The sequence below is a fragment of the Salvia miltiorrhiza genome, chromosome 4, assembly GCF_028751815.1.
Source record: "Salvia miltiorrhiza cultivar Shanhuang (shh) chromosome 4, IMPLAD_Smil_shh, whole genome shotgun sequence".
Classification (NCBI taxonomy): domain Eukaryota; kingdom Viridiplantae; phylum Streptophyta; class Magnoliopsida; order Lamiales; family Lamiaceae; genus Salvia; species Salvia miltiorrhiza.
The window spans coordinates 44672389-44690871 of NC_080390.1; the positions used below are offsets into that span (position 1 = coordinate 44672389).

The following is an 18483-nucleotide window of genomic DNA, read 5'->3' on the forward strand; positions in this document are numbered from 1 at the left end:
AGCTACGGATGTTTCCGTAGCCATTTAGCTACGGATTTTTCCGTAGCTAAGTCCGTTGGTGGCCGCTAGACGACGATTATGGCGACACACTCCGGCGAGGGAAATTTCCGTAGCTAAATCCGTAGCTAACATTAGCGAGGGATCGGATTTCCGTAGCTAAAAATTTAGCGACGAGCCATATAGCTTCGGACGAAATCCGTTTCCGATCCGTAGGTAAAACTGTTTAGCTACGGAATTAGTGTTGTTAGCTACGGAAATTTCCGTAGCTATTTTGAGCGAATTTTGTAGTGTTCGTCAAACTTATATAAAATGGTACTTTTATTGTCTTGACAAAAAATTAAAATTTAATTAATGTAAGTCGTTGAGATTAATATAAATTAAAATGTATCACTAATTTAACTTGATTAAATTAGTTAAAAACTAGTATATATACAGAATATTTAATATGTTATGACCATAAAAATAATATAAAATAATTATAAATCACAAAATAAAGTAATTTTCCATTAAATTTTGACAGGTAACACAACAGTAGATATTTAAACAAGTACAAATAATCAGTATGATTACATTCAAACAACGTGATCATTTTTAAATAATAAAACACAAAATAGTTTAGTATTTTACGAATCAAGCAATTATGGATTAATAGAGAATGAAAATCTTGATGATGGTCGATTCTGCTATGCATCCACCTTTTTTCGAATTTGTTTTCATGGAATTCCAGCTGAAAAAGTACGTGATAAGTTTGTTAAGGTGCGATGGTACAGTTGTTGATGTTTGTCGATACGCAACAAAGTTTGTTACCTATTTATAATAGGAAAAAGTAGGCTATACTTCAATTAAATATATGAAGTATATCAAAATTTTGATTTTTTATTAATATTACTAATTTTTTTGGTCAATTAATACATGTATTTTTAATATTTTAAAATTTGGTCCAAATTAAAATTTGGACGATAATTATTCCTACGTGGATGCCATAATTTTATTACATCTCATTTAAGTTGATAATAATTAAAATGATGTGTTTCATATAATATTAAAACGATGTTATTTTCTTTCTTTAATATCATACTCTTTGACCCTATTGTATGCAACATAGCATGAAAAACGAAGAAAACGATATCACATTTATGTTATATAAAAATCATAATATTTAATTATTGATTGAAATTCCACGTAATGAAATTTCAGCTAACGTTCACATAAAATTAGTTATTGTCAAAATTTTAATTGGGATCAAATTTTAAAATATTGAAAGTTCACATATTAATTAATTAAAAGAATAATATTGATTAAACAATAAAATTTGAATATATTGTGTTACGTGTATGTATCTATATGCAATTAATCCTAAATAAAATAAGGTATGATAGTGGACCCTTTTATGCATGAGGAATCAATACGTGCTTGATTGAAATAACAGAGCAAAAATTGGGTGACGTAGACATATAGCTAGTACTATATTTTTTACATATAAATAGTGATCTTGACCTTTTTTATATAAAAAAAAGTTATATTTATTCTTTTTCAATATTTAGGGCCTATAAAAGGATATCTTTTTTTAAAAAGAAGATATATTTATTCTTTCTTTCAGTGTGCACCGGATAAACAGCTCGCTCCTGTGTAATATACTTGCAAAGTGCAAATCTTACATGAGAGGCAAATTAACTGTGACAAACTTAGATTTATAAAAATATTGATGGGAATACAAACTTGAGATTTTTAGCTAGAAAAATATTCACTCAACCGCTAAGTACGTTGTTCTCAATGAAACGCTTAGGACTTGTTATAAGTTGTTCCTATGTGTTCAATTTTTATTTTTATTTTTATTTTTATGTCGTGGTTCAGTGTGCACTAAGCAAACTTTGTTATAGACGGGTGTAGAAATGTGGACAGAATAACGACGTGAATGTAGGAACCGAGGCAAGAGTTGGACTCTTTCTCCGTAAGATAAAATTGCCCCGCACAGTACACACGGTTCGATGGCAAATGTCCCCAAGATACAAAGGTTTTAATGAGTACGAGACCTTGTACTAGGAACTCGAACTTCCAGCGAACTACAGAATACTCGGGACTTGAGTATGAACTAGAAGAGAGAATGAGTAAAATTAATTATCTGAATTAATTTTGGTGTGTCTAATCTCATTCTGCAGGGCTGTATTTATAGGAGAATGAGGGTGCTATGAAGAGGTGTCTGCTAGGGGTGTCTGTTCGAACCAAACCATGGTCCGAACCATCGCATTGGTTTCGGTAAAAGGGTTGCGAACCAACCACCCCCACCTCACCAGTCTGATCCAAACGCTGCCATGTCAGCAACCTCATCCACCCAAATTCTCCACGCGGTGCCACGTCACCTGAGCCACCGTTTCATTTATCAAAACTAAAGGCTCCTCAAAACTCCTCGCGACGATGCTCAATGAAAGAGCCAAATTCGCTTCAGAACAGAGCTAAGCTCGCTAGAGCTGATGTCGCTGTGCCAGAGCAGAGGAGTCCGCAGAGCAGACCAGAGGAGTCGAGACGCCAGAGGAGTCAAGACGCCAGCGGAGTCGAGGCGTCAGCGGAATCGAGGCGTCAGCGGAGTCGAGGCGCCAGAGGAATCGTTTCGCCAGAGGAGACTTGATTCCTCTGCGCCAGACTCCTTATTTCTCCAATTGGCATTTAATTACTCATTCAAATTAAGCCATTTATTCCAACAATCCCCCACATGAATGATGATTAATGCAAATGCAAAAAACTAAGTCCCGACGATCCATTATTGCATTAGGATAAGTAGTTGTTAGCTTTGAACCTTCCTTAGTGTAATGCCATCGGATTTACTCGTTGCTCGGTGAACATGATGTCTTGAACCGGTCAACTTTTGTGTAAATCTAGTCAACAACATACACACAATAATAGATCTAATATATTTCGTTCTCACGTTGTGTCCATTTCGGCCTTGGACCATTTCTTGGATTCATAAGTGTTTTTTTTATATATATAATTGAAGCGGCCCCACTTCTTCACTTATATAGGTGATCTCCTATAAGGAGTATCCTGCCATACTCCACCTAATAAGGCTATAGGAATCATTAAAAACTTTGAAGGTTTACCCTTTACCACAAACTGCAGGCTTTGCACTTGAGCAGCTATAGGAATGAATTTTAAAGTTTCAAGTGCTCAACTTGAACTTCCATAATTTAGTTGTCTCATTGAACCATGTTCTTGGGATCTCCAGTCATCATGGTTGAGTTACCACTATGAAAGTTCTTAACGTGTGGATTTTAATCCCATTCCCCTCACTGCGTTATACAATTGATCACGATTAATACCTTTAGTAAACGGATCCGCAATATTGTCTTTTGACTTTACATAGTCAATGCACATTATTCCTGTAGTGATCAATTGTCTAACGGTATTATGTCTTCGACGAATGTGTCGAGATTTACCGTTATACAAACTATTCTTTGCTCTCCCTATGGCAGCCATGCTATCGCAATGTATCATAACAGGAGGCAAAGGTTTTTCCCAACAGGGAATATCTTCTAAGAAGTTTCTTAACAATTCGGCTTCTTCGCCGGCTTTGTCTAAAGCAATAAATTCCGATTCCATTGTAGATCGGGCTATACATGTTTGCTTAGAAGATTTCCATGATATTGCTCCTCCACCAATGGTAAATACGAACCCACTTGTGGATTTAGAGTCTCTAGTGTCAGATATCCAATTGGCATCACAATATCCTTCCAAAACTGCGGGATATCTCGAATAGTGTATACTATGAGAGATTGTGTGTTTTAAGTATCTCAACACTCTTGTCAATGCGGTCCAGTGATCCTTTCCGGGATTACTTGTAAACTGACTTAATTTACTAATCGAATATGCTATATCTGGCCTTGTACAATTTGACAAGTACATTAGGCTTCCAATAACTCTAGCATATTCTGTTTGTGATACGGGTTCTCCTCGATTTTTGGCTAAGTGTATACTTAGGTCAACGGGCGTTTTAGCCGGAGGCAGATCAAAAGCTTTGAATTTCTTAAGTACATTCTCAACATAGTGAGATTGTGATACGACTATTCCTTCGGGTGTTCTAAGGATTTTAATTCCTAGAATCACGTCAGCTAATCCCATATCTTTCATATCAAAGTTTCTCTTTAACATCTCCTTGGTTTCTATGATTATTTTATTGTTGCTGCCCATAATTAGCATATCATCAACGTATAGACGAACAATGACAAAATTGTCGGATGTTCCTTTAATGTATACACATTTATCACATTCATTGATTTTGAATCCGTTTGCCATCATTGCTTGGTCAAATTTCTCATGCCACTGTTTGGGAGCTTGTTTGAGTCCATATAAAGACTTTACAAGTTTACAAACTTTCTTTTCTTGACCGGGAATCACAAACCCTTCGGGTTGTTCCATATATATCTCATCTTCTAAATCTCCATTTAGAAATGCTGTTTTTACATCCATTTGGTGTATCTCAAGATTATATAATACGGCTATAGCAAGTAGCATTCTAATGGATGTAATTCTTGTGACTGGAGAGTATATATGTATCAAAGTAATCATACCCTTCCTTTTGTTTGTAGCCTTTAACTACCAAACGTGCTTTATACTTATCAATAGATCCATCGGCTTTATATTTCTTCTTAAGAATCCACTTGCAACCCAAAGGTTTATTTCCCGGAGGAAGATCAACAATATGCCAAGTGTGATTGGATAAGATTGACTCGATTTCACTATTGATAGCCTCACGCCATAGATCGGCATCAGGACCAGACAATGCTTCTTTGATTGTCTTTGGTTCGTCTTCTAAAGTATAAACTACGAAATCCGGGCCAAAGGTTTTCGCAGTCTTTGTTCGCTTTCCGCGTCTTGGTTGCGGTGTTGGTTCACGTGTTGGTCCATTATCCTTAAGTGAAATTTCATCATAAGTTCTTTTTTTCAAACTTATATCATTCTTCTCTTTCTTGGGGAATATATTTTCAAAAAATATGACATTTCTTGATTCTATAATCATTCCCTCATTCATATCGGGTACTTCCGATTTGTGTACCAAGAATCGGTACGCACTACTATTGTTTGCATATCCAATGAAGATGCAATCAACAGTTTTTGGTCCTATTTTTATTTGTTTGGGTTTAGGTACTTCAACTTTTGCTAAGCACCCCCACACTTTTGTATATTTATAGGACGGCTTCCTTCCTTTCCATAATTCATATGGAGTTTTTTCTTGTTTCTTTTGGGGTAATTTATTCAAAATTTTATTAGCCGAAAGAATAGCTTCCCCCCACATGTTATGTGATAGGCTTGAGCTTATCAACATAGCATTCATCATTTCTTTCAATGTTCTATTCTTTCGTTCTGCAACACCATTTGATTGTGGAGAATAAGGTGCAGTCGTTTGATGAATAATGCCATTTTCACGACAAAATTCCTCAAAAGGTGCAACGTACTCGCCACCTCGATCACTTCGAATCATTTTGATCTTGGTGTTAAGCTGATTCTCAACTTCATTTTTGTATGTTTTGAAAGCTTCGAATGCTTCGTCTTTGCTTCTCAAAAGATACACATAGCAAAATCTTGTGCAATCATCTATAAATGTTATAAAGTAATTCTTTCCACCTCTTGTTTGCACAAGTTTTAAATCACAAAGATCGGTGTGAATCAATTCAAGAGGTTTCGTTGATCTTTCCACTGAATGAAAAGGAGATTTTGCCATTTTTGCTTCAACACAAACTTCACATTTTTGGTGTTGATTGAAGGACATCTTTGGTAATAAGTCTAAATTTACTAAACGACGTAGTGTGTTTAGATTTGCATGTCCTAATCTATCATGCCATAAATTAGGAGACTCAACCAAGTAAGTAACCTTTTTCTTTATTTCATTATCACGTACAAGTACAGGGATATCATTAAGCTTGAAAAGGCCATTATCTAGGTAGCCTTTTCCTATATAGCGACCATTCTTGGTCATTACAACTTTGCCTGCTTCAAACACTAGTCTAAATCCGGCGTTGCACAAAGTGGATCCTGAGATCAAGTTCTTGCGAATGTCGGGAACGTGCAACACCTTCTGTAGGGTTATCTTGAGTTCCGACGTCATCTTGAGCACAATGGTTCCAACTCCGATGATAGATGATGCGGCAGAATTACCCATATATAGTTTTCTGTCGTCGGAGAGAGCTTCATACGAGGAGAACATTGTTTTGTCGGCGCAGACATGCCGGGTAGCACCGGTGTCGATCCACCATCCTCTTGGACTGCCGACCATATTGACCTCGTTTATGACGGCACACAAGTCAAGTTCGCCTAAGTCGAGGGGCACAGACTTTGTCTCTGTTACGTGGGCTTGATGGTGACCATTGTGCTTGTCTTTCTTCGGTTTGCGACAATCTTTTGCCATGTGACCGGGTTTGCCGCAGTTGAAGCAATCTCCTTTGATCCTCTTTTGACCTTTTGAGTCTGGATTTTTGCCTTTGAACTTGCGTTTCTTCTTGTTGCTAGACTCGGCTAGATTTGCTTTTGCCTCCATGGAAGTTTTGTTCGTCTTGTTTTCGGAGATTCTATTGTCCTCTTCGATTCTCAAGCGAACGATCAAGTCTTCAAGTCCCATCTCCTTGAGTTTGTGCTTGAGATAGTTCTTGAAGTCCTTCCAATGTGGTGGTAATTTCTCTATCACCGCGGCCACCTGAAAAGATTCAGACAGTTCCATACCTTCGGCAAGAATGTCGTGCAGGATGAGTTGAAATTCTTGCACTTGCTCCACAACGGTTTTGCTATCAACCATTTTGAAGTCTAGAAAACGACCGACTATAAATTTCTTTAAGCCGGCATCTTCTGCCTTGTACTTCGTTTCCAAGGAGTCCCACAGTTCCTTGGACGTTTTGGCGCTAGAGTAGACATTATAAAGAGTGTTGTCTAGCTCATTCAGTATATAGTTACGACATAGAAAGTCACTATGATGCCATGCATCATATGCGATCCGCAATTGTGAATCAGTATCATCTTCCCCCACAGTTGGAGGAGATTCATTCACAAAACGAGCCATATTCAAAGTAGTAAGATAAAAAAGCATCTTAGACTGCCAACGTTTAAACTCAGAACCTGCGAATTTTTCCGGCTTTTCGGCAGTAGCAGGTGCTGGAGCATGTGGTACGTTGGTCGGAACTGGTGGAGCATTGTTGTTGGGTGGTGTCGTCATCTTCTACGCAAAATTTTGTCTTACGATTGTTATAGACGGGTGTAGAAATGTGGACAGAATAACGACGTGAATGTAGGAACCGAGGCAAGAGTTGGACTCTTTCTCCGTAAGATAAAATTGCCCCGCACAGTACACACGGTTCGATGGCAAATGTCCCCAAGATACAACGGTTTTAATGAGTACGAGATCTTGTACTAGGAACTCGAACTTCCAGCGAACTACAGAATACTCGGGACTTGAGTATGAACTAGAAGAGAGAATGAGTAAAATTAATTATCTGAATTAATTTTGGTGTGTCTAATCTCATTCTGCAGGGCTGTATTTATAGGAGAAGGAGGGTGCTATGAAGAGGTGTCTGCCAGGGGTGTCTGTTCGAACCAAACCATGGTCCGAACCATCGCATTGGTTTCGGTAAAAGGGTTGCGAACCAACCACCCCCACCTCACCAGTCTGATCCAAACGCTGCCATGTCAGCAACCTCATCCACCCAAATTCTCCACGCGGTGCCACGTCACCCGAGCCACCGTTTCATTTATCAAAACTAAAGGCTCCTCAAAACTCCTCGCGACGATGCTCAATGAAAGAGCCAAATTCGCTCCAGAACAGAGCTAAGCTCGCCAGAGCTGATGTCGCTGTGCCAGAGCAGAGGAGTCCGCAGAGCAGACCAGAGGAGTCGAGACGCCAGAGGAGTCGAGACGCCAGAGGAGTCGAGACGCCAGAGGAGTCAAGACGCCAGCGGAGTCGAGGCGTCAGCGGAATCGAGGCGTCAGCGGAGTCGAGGCGCCAGAGGAATCGTTTCGCCAGAGGAGACTTGATTCCTCTGCGCCAGACTTCTTATTTCTCCAGTTGGTATTTAATTACTCATTCAAATTAAGCCATTTATTCCAACAAACTTTCGCTCATATGCTATAAGTCTGCAATCACACATGAAAGGTAACTAGTTAATAGTGTTTTATGTCTCGAACTTTTAGCATTTTTCACAAAATATCCTGAACTTTCATTTTCTCCTAAAAAACTCCGAACTTTCAATTTTTTCCATAAAATGTCCCACTATACAAAATTTCGATGACATTTTATGGAAAATACTGAAAGTTCAGAGTTTTTTAGGAGAAAATGAAAGTTCAAGACATTTTGTGGAGAACGCTAAAAGTTCGGGACATAAAACACTATTAACTATTTACCTTCATCCCTGAAAATTGGTTCACAAAATTCGGATGAAAGGTACAAATTTTTGAAAAATTAATTGTACTCCCTTCATCCCTGAAAATTGTGGTCTTATTACTCCTTCTGTCCCACCTATATCTTGAGACACTTTTCTTTTTGGGCGTCCCACCTATCTTGAGACATTTCTTTATTTGGCAAATTTTTTACCCTTTATTTACATTTTCACTTTTTCATCTACACCCAAAATACCACTTTCTTAATTCTCGTGTCCCAAAAAAGGTTTCAAAATAGCCGGGACGGAGGGAGACTATATAGGCACGTTTTTGAAAATTGTGGTATTTCCTTATTTAGAAATGATCCCACAAACTTTCACTTCACTATTTACAAAAATATGTGAGACTCAATTTTCACTCATAAAAAAAATCATAGTATTTTTTTAAACACTCGTGTCATCTCTATTGGACTAAAGTTTTGAAGGACTAGAGGGAGTATGTGACATATTCAAACTTATAGAAAATCTATGAGATTTAAATTTGAGACATTTCTAAAATTTGAATAGGTGAATATCTTCAAGGTAGTGATTAGTATTTTGTATTTGAGTGATTAAATTGGAGTAGTATATATATATATATATATTCAGCTAAATAGGTGTGGCGCACTGAGGCATATACTAAGCTTAGAATAAGATAAAAAGAAACTTCAAGTCTTAAGGAAGAGGATGTGTTGTGAATTGCAGTGGCATTAGAAAAGGTGGTTGTTTCACATCTAGTCTGAGTGTGTACACACAAGATGGGCAAGTATGCATGTAAAGTAGTGGTTGAGTTTGTGTTGTTGGTGGTTGCAGTTGCAGTTGCAGTTGCAGATTCAGGCGCCGACTCGTTCCTCTACGGCGGGTGCTCGCAGATAAATTACACCCCAAACTCGCCCTACGAATCCAACATAAACTCCCTCTTCACATCTCTGCTCAACTCAGCCACATACTCTTCCTACAACAAGTTCACCATCATGGCCTCAACTCCGCAAGACGTCCTCTACGGCCTCTACCAGTGCCGCGCCGACCTAGCCATGCCCGACTGCGCCACCTGCGTCGCGCGGGCCCTCTCCCGCCTCCGCCCCCTATGCCCCCAGGCCTGCGGCGCCTCCGTGCAGCTCGACGGCTGCTTCGTCAAGTACGACAACACCTCCTTCATCGGGCTCCAGGACAAGACGCCCGCCATGAACAAGTGCGGCCCCTCCGACGGCGACAATCAGGAGGAGATGGGCCGCCGCGACGCCATGCTGGCGGCCATGGCTGGATCCGGCGGGCCGTACCGCGTCGGAGGGTCCCAGGGTGTTCATGGGGTGGCGCAGTGCGTCGGCGACTTGACTGTGGCGCAGTGTCAGGACTGCGTGGCGGAGGCCATACGGCGGTTGAAGGCCGAGTGCGGCGGCGCTGTCTTTGGTGATATGTTCTTGGCCAAGTGTTATGCCAGGTACACCACTAGTGGGGCCCAAAATTATGCAACATCCAACCATGGTATGAAGGAAACTTTTTTTTTTTTTTAATATTTCATCGTAGTTACTGAATTTCTTAAGTATGTTTTTATCATCATAATTACATACCTTTTTTTTTTTCACCTAAACCTATGTGAAATTTTTATCGATACTCTAGTGTACTCTAGAAATTGAGTGTTGGATATTCTAAAATAGGAAACAAAATAATGGAAGATTCTAACACAGTTCCATATCAAAATATATTCCCTTGCATATATATATATATATCAATTAATTTGCTCTATAGTACAACTCCATTTATTTGTAATTATAGTCCATTTTCTCTCACACATAGTGTACTCTAGAAAAGTAAAATAGACATAAGTTTTTCTAGGCTTATACGAATATTATATCTCATCCACAGAATCCTCCCATAGCGAGTCGGAGAAGACATTTGCTCTCATAATTGGATTACTAGCTGCTGTTGCCTTGCTAATCATCTTCCTCACTTTCCTCGGTCGATTGTTTACGAGAAATATTGGTGAGATATTTCTAACTTAATTACTTCACACTCTAATTCAATCTTCTAATTAATCATGTGCAACTTTAATCATAGGTTTAGTTATGTGCTAACTTTGATTACAATACACTAATTGGTCCCTTGTTTTCTTTTTGGTCACAGGGAAATAATTAAGGGGAAAGGCTACTCCTCGCAAAATTGTAGTATTTGCTTTTCGCGCGATAGCCTTTTTTGCCTTTCCAGTTGGGACAAAGTTTGTGTTGTCTAATTAAAGGAAGTATGATTGGCCTAATCTTTTATGTATATTAAGTTAATGTACAATGTATTTCTTTAATTATATTTTTTTAAAATTCAAAATCGAGCATTTTGGAATGCACCAGTGACAAATTATAGTAGAAATCTAATTTTTGACATTTAGAATTAAATTTTAACTCGTATACACTTTTACTTAAAAAAATTTAAATATGTAATAACATTATTACCGGTTAATAGATAATACATGTAAAATGACCAATAAAAAAAATGAGTATCAGTTAGTATTGTGCATAATCATGATATAAGGATTATAACTCTTACGCGCAGAGTGATACAGGCTGCAACTAAATAAGAAATCATATCACACACACACACACACACATATATATATATATATATATATATATATATATATATATTTAAATGGCAATGAAAATAAGGATATAAATTCATAATTCCACTATGTATATTCTCACCGTCGAAATTTAACACCTTGCGCGCAATGTACGTACTACGTTTTATATAACTCCATTTTGTTTTTTTGAGTTGACAGAAATCAGAATGATGATAATGAGAATAGACCTCTTTCTTAACACATAGGAGGTTCTCCACTTTGCTGTCTTTGAAGAGACGGCTACAATATTGCTACTTAAACACGAAGGATTCATTTTGATGATGGACAACATAATACTGTAGCTACAAAAGGTTTTCTAAAGGCATAAAGCAAAAAAGAGTTAGCTTTGACATATCTTTCTCTAATAGAGTGGAGTGGGACATACTATTTACTTATAAAGAAGGAGAAATTTCAATTACATTACTTATACAGCACCCCCAGAAGAAAGAAAAGAGTTAACTAAAATTAAGAAAGAAGAAGAGAAGATTGACTCATAAGTATGTATAAAAATATAAGCGGATCAAGATTAATTATTTTATATTTTCAAGCATATTCGTTCCATTTGCTAACATTTAACAAACTAAATAGTGTCAATTCAACTCATTTAATCAACAAAGTTCACAAAAAGAGTTTGAACGAGCTTTAAGTGAGTTAAAATCCAAATAATTTATGAGTAGCTTAGGTCGTTTGGAAACCTAATTACTCTCCTTACAAGTAAAAAATTTCTTGTTTTCCTACTATAATAAATTTGATCGTTCTTCCTGGAAAAAAGATGGTCACTTTAGAAATTATTTTTGCATTTTTTTTTTTTTTTGGAGTGGAGACCAATTATTCAGTATTATCTATTGTAATTTTGTGAGAATGTGATGAACAGCTGAAGTGAGCTGTGCCCAAGTGGACTTTGGGCTAAAAAGAAAAGGGTTGTAGAATCTTATTTGATCCACGCAAGTTGCACTTCGGCCCAAACGAATTGAGCCCAATTAAAATTTTAGTTCGATATTTTTCCAACTTAGGCATTAATGCAATCTCCTCTATACAGAGGATGAAGTGCATTTAAAAAAAAATGAAATTAAAAATTGTTTGTATGTGGTCCTCGGTTACACACCAGATTAATCCTCTCATCATCTTCTTCGTATCTATAAGGCTGTGGAACCTTCCAGATTGGCCCTTGTAGGCATTTTCATATAATCAAACTGCAGCCAAACAGAACCCCATATATTTGTCTTCTTCACCTCACACACATCATTGTGAGAAATCCTGATTAGATTATGGCTTTGTTTGGCGATCCCTTCCGGCGTTTCTTCCTCAGTCCTACAGTCTACCGCTCGGCACCCGGATCAACGGCTCTTCTCGACTGGTTCGAATCCTCCACCGCCCACTTCTTCAAAGTCAACGTGCCTGGTCAGTCTCCTTCCCATCTTCATCGTCTTCAGTCACAAATTCAATTCAAGCTTCCCTGTCTATAATATATTATCGATATTTTAACTTGTGTGATGGTCGAGAATCAAACTCCAACAAATTTAAGTGAAACATAATCAAAACCGTAGGAAATCAAATGTTGTTCATGATTTGTAAACTGATTGTCAAATAAAACATGACTTCACTCTTATTTTACTGTGTATAATTCGGGGGGTCTTATTTTGTTTGAAATCAGGGTACAACAAGGAGGATATAAAAGTGCAGGTTGAAAACGGGAACATACTGGTAATTAGGGCGGAAGGCGGGAAAGGGGAATTTAGTGAGGGGAAAGAGAAAGACATTGTTTGGCATGTGGCGGAGAGGAAAACATTTGGGAAAGAGGATTTCTACAGAGAGATTGAGATGCCCGAAGATGTGAAGGTTGATCACATCAAAGCGCAGGTGGAGAACGGCGTGCTTACGGTGGTTGTACCCAAGGATACAACTCCCAACCTTCCAAAGTCAGGAACATCCACGTTACTAGCAAACTTTAAAACTATGCGTCTCCATCAATGTAAATCATGCAACTCAATGTAGAATGATTAATGTAATAAAATGAAGTTGCGCGTAATGATCTTCGATGCGATGCATAGCATAATCGTGTGGATTTCCAACTAGAGTGGTCTAATTTTGGCATCTATCTATCTATACATATATAAAAGCTGGTCCATCTAGCCAAAAAAATTTCCTGCTCTTTTACTCCATCTACTTTTGGAAAGTTGATTTATATTTAGAAAGTTCACTAATTCATAGGATGATTTATATAGTTGCGGGGCCCACTTGCTACAATCTATACAATGCTCTTTTATATCATGCAATTTATAGTTTTGTGAAAAATATCCTTTATTATTGTGAATTTATATTTTTTTAGATAAATTTATATAAATATCCAATATTTAAAATTTAAAGTCGCCAATATTTTTCAGTGTGAATCTATACATATATAAAAGCTGGTCCATCTAGCCAAAAAAATTTCCCGCTCTTTTACTCCATCTACTTTTGGAAAGTTGATTTATATTTAGAAAGTTCACTAATTCATAGGATGATTTATATAGTTGCGGGGCCCACTTGCTACAATCTATACAATGCTCTTTTATATCATGCAATTTATAGTTTTGTGAAAAATATCCTTTATTATTGTGAATTTATATTTTTTTAGATAAATTTATATAAATATCCAATATTTAAAATTTAAAGTCGCCAATATTTTTCAGTGTGAATTTATATAAATTTTGAAATATATATATATATATATATATATATATATATATATATATATATATATTGTGAATTTAAATATCCAATATTTAAAATTTAAAATCACCAATAGTAAATCTATGAATTTATATTTTTTTAAAATTTGAAATCACAAATAGTATATTTTTTTAAAATCACCAATAGTAAATGTGCATCCCCATTGTAGTGACCCGCTCTTTTATATCTTTTAAATCCAGTAATGAGTGTTTATTTTTGTTCATCAGTGAATGAAAACGGTTATTATCCTGATATGAATTCAGCTTATGATCCTGAATTTATATTATTAAAGCAGTCAATGATATTATTTCAGAGTTATAACTGACTTAGCAAAGTCACGTTATTTATTTAAGCGAGATGGAATTAGAATTTATTTTTACTCAAATCGTGAATTATTTCCGACTCGTGAGTTAATTAAATCTGCGGATTTAATTTAGATATCAGAACAACGAACGAATTAAATCTACGGATTTAATTTAAATTCATTTTATAATTTATCGATTTTTAGCGAGATATCACATGTCGAAATTGGGATTTATTTAAATAAACAGTACAAGCAAATATGAGCACGCGATCCACTTTACAGTTATAGAATCACCGAGACAGAGAAAATACATCAATAATTCTCCTCTACATTTTTTTTTTTTCCTTTCTTTTTCTTCTCTTTTTCTTTCCATTAAATTTGTCCCCCAACTTTTCCCCACCACGCAATTATGCAACTAAATCAAGCTAATTCAATAACTCTCCCACTTAACTCACATCTCCCTCTATTTGCACAACTCCAGCCAAGAAACAAAACATTCCCTATCATTTTCACCGTGAGTCCTCTTCAAAGAGCAGGAAGTCTCCATTTCGTCCAGCCAAATTCTTAAGGTAAGCTTTGCTATAATCTTCCATTTTCTTCCATTATCCGCCTGCAATCAGCCTGCAATCACTGAGACAACAACACAAATTTATTTCAGTTCCAGTTCATTCACCACACCACAACCGAAAAGTGAGAGAAATCACTCATTCACTCCCTGTCAGAATCAATAAGTTCAGTCATTCCAATTCATTCAACTCCAACAGCCATCAATCAGTTCGATCATATTCAAGGTATTATACTATCTCGAATTTCAATCCAATCAAGCATTCATGTCAACATGTTCAAGCTATGGCATTACAACTATGTCGATTCATTCACTGTTATTTTACGCTTTAGAACGACAAACCATGAGTATTCTGCCCTTAACAACTAGTTATTGAAGTAGAAGAAGAATGAAAATAGAGAACTTAGCTTTAGGTTGAGTGGTAGTGGACTGTCGGAGCTCTGCGACTCACGACGACTGCGTCTCCGGAAGAGGCGGGCTGCTGGAGATCAGACCAGTGACCTCGATTCTGGGCGGCGGCGTTATCTCAGCAGAGGCGACGTCCGGCGAAAAAGCTTCCAGGCGTGTCGGCGGACGGCGGCGGTTGCACCAGATCTTCACTGATCTTCCAGTAGCAGCGGTGTCGGGGCTCGGGAAATCGACGGCGGCGGTGGCCAGGTGCTCCTGCTGCCCGTCGATTCAGAGAGAGCAGTGGGTGGACGGCGGCTGGACGCGGGGCTGGTCGGCGGAGGAAGAGATGTCGGGCCTGTTTCAGCGAGAGAGAAGAGAGAACCAAGGAGCAGTGGTTGTCGTCGCTCGCTCCGGCGAGTTCCGACGGCGGTGACTTCGGGGAAGAGAGAGAGACGAACAGATCTTGAGAGAGGAAGAACGAAGAAGGCAGAGATGGACGTGAGGGAAGAGGTTCGACCCCCGTTCGCCGGATTTCGAAGGTGGAGGTGGCAGATTCAAATAAGGGAGAGTGACAGCTCTGTTTTGGAGAGGATAAGAAGGACGTTGAGGGATTGACGTTGACGAGGAGAAGCAGCGAAGCGTCGACCTCGCCGGGCTCCGGAGTTGTGGCGGCAGGCGTCTCAGCTGAGGCCGATTGGAGGCGGAGCGAGAGGAAGAAATAGAGAGAGAGAGGTCTCGATTGTTTTGAGAAGAGAGAGAGCTTGACTGGGAGAGATAAGGGGGGATTTGGGCCTTTCTTTTTTTTTATTATTTGGGCTAAGTTTAATTATCTTGGGCCAGAATTTATTTTATTTTGGGCCTCCTTATTTATTTTATATGGGCCGAACTCATTTAAATAATTGGGCCGAAATTTTTATCTCCTATTTATTTTCTTTGGGCCTTGTTGTATTTATTTTCATATGGGCCTTTATTATTTCTCTTTGGGCCGAATTTACTAATAAAAGCCCAACTGCATTCTATTTTAATTGGGCTTTAGTTTAATTCATCGGGCCTTTGTTATTAATTCAAATTGGGCTTTAGTTTAATTCATTGGGCCTTTGTTATATTATCTTAGTTGGGCCTCGTTTGATTTATTTAATTGAAGCCCATCTATTTTATAAGAATTGGGCTGAGATATTATTATTAATAGACATCTATTTCCAAATTCCATATGTATATTGTTGGGCCGGTTATTGTTTCATTTGGGCCGATGTTAATAGAGTAGAATGGGTTGAACGATTATTTCAGTTGGGCCTTATTTATTTAATTGCAGTTGGGTCTTGCATACTTGATTTAAAATTAGCCCAACTGTTAAGTATTTATTTATTTGGCCAAGATTTATTTAATTACTTGAGCCGATGAGTTATTTCAATTGGGCCTCTCATGTTAATTATTCAAGCCCACTTCTACTTAATTAATTATTAGGCTGCCTTATGTTGAGCCTTTTAATTATTTAATCTTATAACATTACTTGTTAAGCCCGATTAATTATGAGGTTATAAAGCGAATAAGTTGAAGTATTTATTTATTTTCTATTGACTACGAGGAATGGGGTTTATTTGATTGGCGGATTAGAACACCCTAAGAGAACGGATTAATTTTTATTAATTATCTGGCTTCATGAGACGAGACTTAGCTTTTGTTTAAATCCAATAGCCTGGATTAACAATAGAAATTCCCTAATTATTATTTCAGAATAATAATTCATGCATAAGGATCATGCATAGTTAAATACACATTCTCATTGGAGGATTTTTATTCGAGCAAATATCTTATATATGTACATATATTCTCGTAATAAAGGTCAAGGGCGAGATTGACAATCTGTTGAGGAGCTTTTGTATCACAGAAAATCACTATCAGGTGGGCATTACTTTCATATATATCAACTGAGTTTAAATGTTACGTTCAAGCAAGTTATTTCATGACTAAATTAATTGAAGTTATTTCAAATATTGTCTTGCCATAAAATATTTAAATTTCAGTATGATATCTATCTGATGTGACTTTTATCATGTAATCGAATTCGGGTCTTGAGCAGTTGATAGCTATCCTGCCAGGGCTAGTGTACACCAGTGACCGTGAGTCATCTAGCGGGTTGGCCGGTCAAGTGACCGTGAGAGGTGGCCACCTCTCCGGCACACAGTTCCAGATATGATAGATTACAAGAGAACTTAGACTGCAGTCGAACTTTAAGAATCACAAATGAATTTAGTAAGCTTGGGCCTTTTAGCGAAAAACTCCCTTGCTGTACTGTTTATTATGGCATGACAATTTACAGTTTTGAAGCATGTATTTTTATACTTAGGCATACGTGCCCACTGAGTACTTTTGTACTCAAGCCCTGCATATATTTCTAAATGTGCAGGTTGAGCAGCTGCCGATGTTGATGAAGTGATGAGCGGGATTCTTTTGTCTTTTTATGTATTAAAGAACTCTAGGGTTACATGTCTTCATACATGTAATCAGAATCATAATCCGCTGCGTACTCAGAAGTTTTATGCTTATTTGGCTAAGTCAGAAATATCTGAACTTATTAGTTATCTGAGTCTATACGACTAAACTTCTGTTATATTATAAATATTCCTTTTGTTAAATGATGAAATGTGATCCTTCTTTGTTTAATTATCCCCTTTCTACCCCGCTTCTAATATTCCTCCATTAGTCACGGTTTCCCGGTTTAATTATCCTTAATTAGGACCGGTCGTGACAGAGTGGTATCAGAGCAGTTCATTTGCTCTGAACCCTAGAGTTAGCCCATTTTTCTAGTATGATCACTAGTATATATGAGTCAGTCAGCCAAAGCTCATCACTTCATCACCTCGTCATGCTCAGCAAGAAAGAAGGTGGTAATGATTTTAAAACATTGAGAAGTTCACGTTTTATATGAATGTACTGATGCTTACATTCAAGTTTTATGCTTTATTGATTGATTAGATATCTCAATGAACTTAGATGCGTTAAGAATGCATGATCACTGTTACGAGAAGAACGATAGAAGCTAGAAACTCAGTTATATTTCACTATAGCCATGGTGAAGAGCTAAGAAAGAAAAAGAGAATCCCATGAAAGCAGTGCAAGCGGAGTGCCACGCACGAATCACTGAAGCAGGCATAGTTCTTCATTCAGGTTGTTCACGAGTGACAGAACACCGAATCGACTATTGCCTTATTTGATGATAGATCACGTGAGTCATTGCTCGTAGCGACGAGTGTGACTTATGTAATCAGCTAGCTATCGCATAATGAGCTAAGACTCATTACTAACTCTCGATTATCACCAGTTATGGCATGAAGAGAACCTTCATGATTTATGTTTGAACTTCAGAGTCGGACTCATATGCAGTTATAACACTTTGTGTATGATGTTATAGCATCGCGATTAGAACTGCCAGCTTACAGTTTCAGATATTCAGAACCTTTATGATTACAATTACCTATTATATTACACGTGAGCATGATTTAGAATCCCT

At 37.6% G+C, this 18483-nt stretch overlaps 2 protein-coding genes and 2 long non-coding RNA genes across 5 annotated transcripts; 3 read left to right on the forward strand and 1 right to left on the reverse strand.

The window, feature by feature from the left end:
• The first annotated feature begins 8704 nt into the window (after positions 1-8704).
• On the forward strand, positions 8705-10709 carry LOC131021927 (plasmodesmata-located protein 7-like). 2 transcript variants are annotated; one of them, XM_057951269.1, is made up of 3 exons: positions 8999-9875; positions 10257-10369; positions 10514-10709. In XM_057951269.1, exons 1-3 carry the CDS (start codon positions 9149-9151, stop codon positions 10520-10522), a joined length of 849 nt encoding a protein of 282 aa, XP_057807252.1. In that variant the 5' UTR covers positions 8999-9148; the 3' UTR covers positions 10523-10709. The 2 variants fall into 2 exon arrangements, with proteins under 2 accessions (XP_057807251.1, XP_057807252.1); XM_057951268.1 differs by having other exon boundaries at positions 8705-9875; positions 10257-10709.
• Positions 10710-12088: 1379 nt separating this feature from the next.
• LOC131021938 (15.7 kDa heat shock protein, peroxisomal) lies at positions 12089-13030 on the forward strand. Its single transcript, XM_057951280.1, is given in 3 exon segments — positions 12089-12402; positions 12656-12919; positions 12922-13030. Coding segments are annotated over 3 exon segments (429 nt in total). The 5' UTR covers positions 12089-12269; the 3' UTR covers positions 12954-13030.
• An 880-nt stretch (positions 13031-13910) lies between these two features.
• On the forward strand, positions 13911-17661 carry LOC131021949 (uncharacterized). Its single transcript, XR_009101099.1, has 3 exons — positions 13911-14808; positions 16815-16874; positions 17380-17661. It is a non-coding gene; the product is annotated as an uncharacterized LOC131021949 (long non-coding RNA).
• On the reverse strand, positions 14199-15745 carry LOC131021952 (uncharacterized). The gene is made up of 2 exons (XR_009101102.1): positions 15123-15745; positions 14199-15060 (listed from the first exon to the last, which is right to left on the reverse strand). It is a non-coding gene; the product is annotated as an uncharacterized LOC131021952 (long non-coding RNA).
• Positions 17662-18483: the final 822 nt, after the last annotated feature.

Coding starts and splice junctions, on each gene's coding strand:
- LOC131021927 (XM_057951268.1), top strand. CDS start 9,149: ATGGGCAAGTATGCATGTAAAGTAGTGGTTGAGTTTGTGTTGTTGGTG. Junction 9,876..10,256: donor TTATGCAACATCCAACCATG/GTATGAAGGAAA, acceptor TCTCATCCACAG/AATCCTCCCATAGCGAGTCG.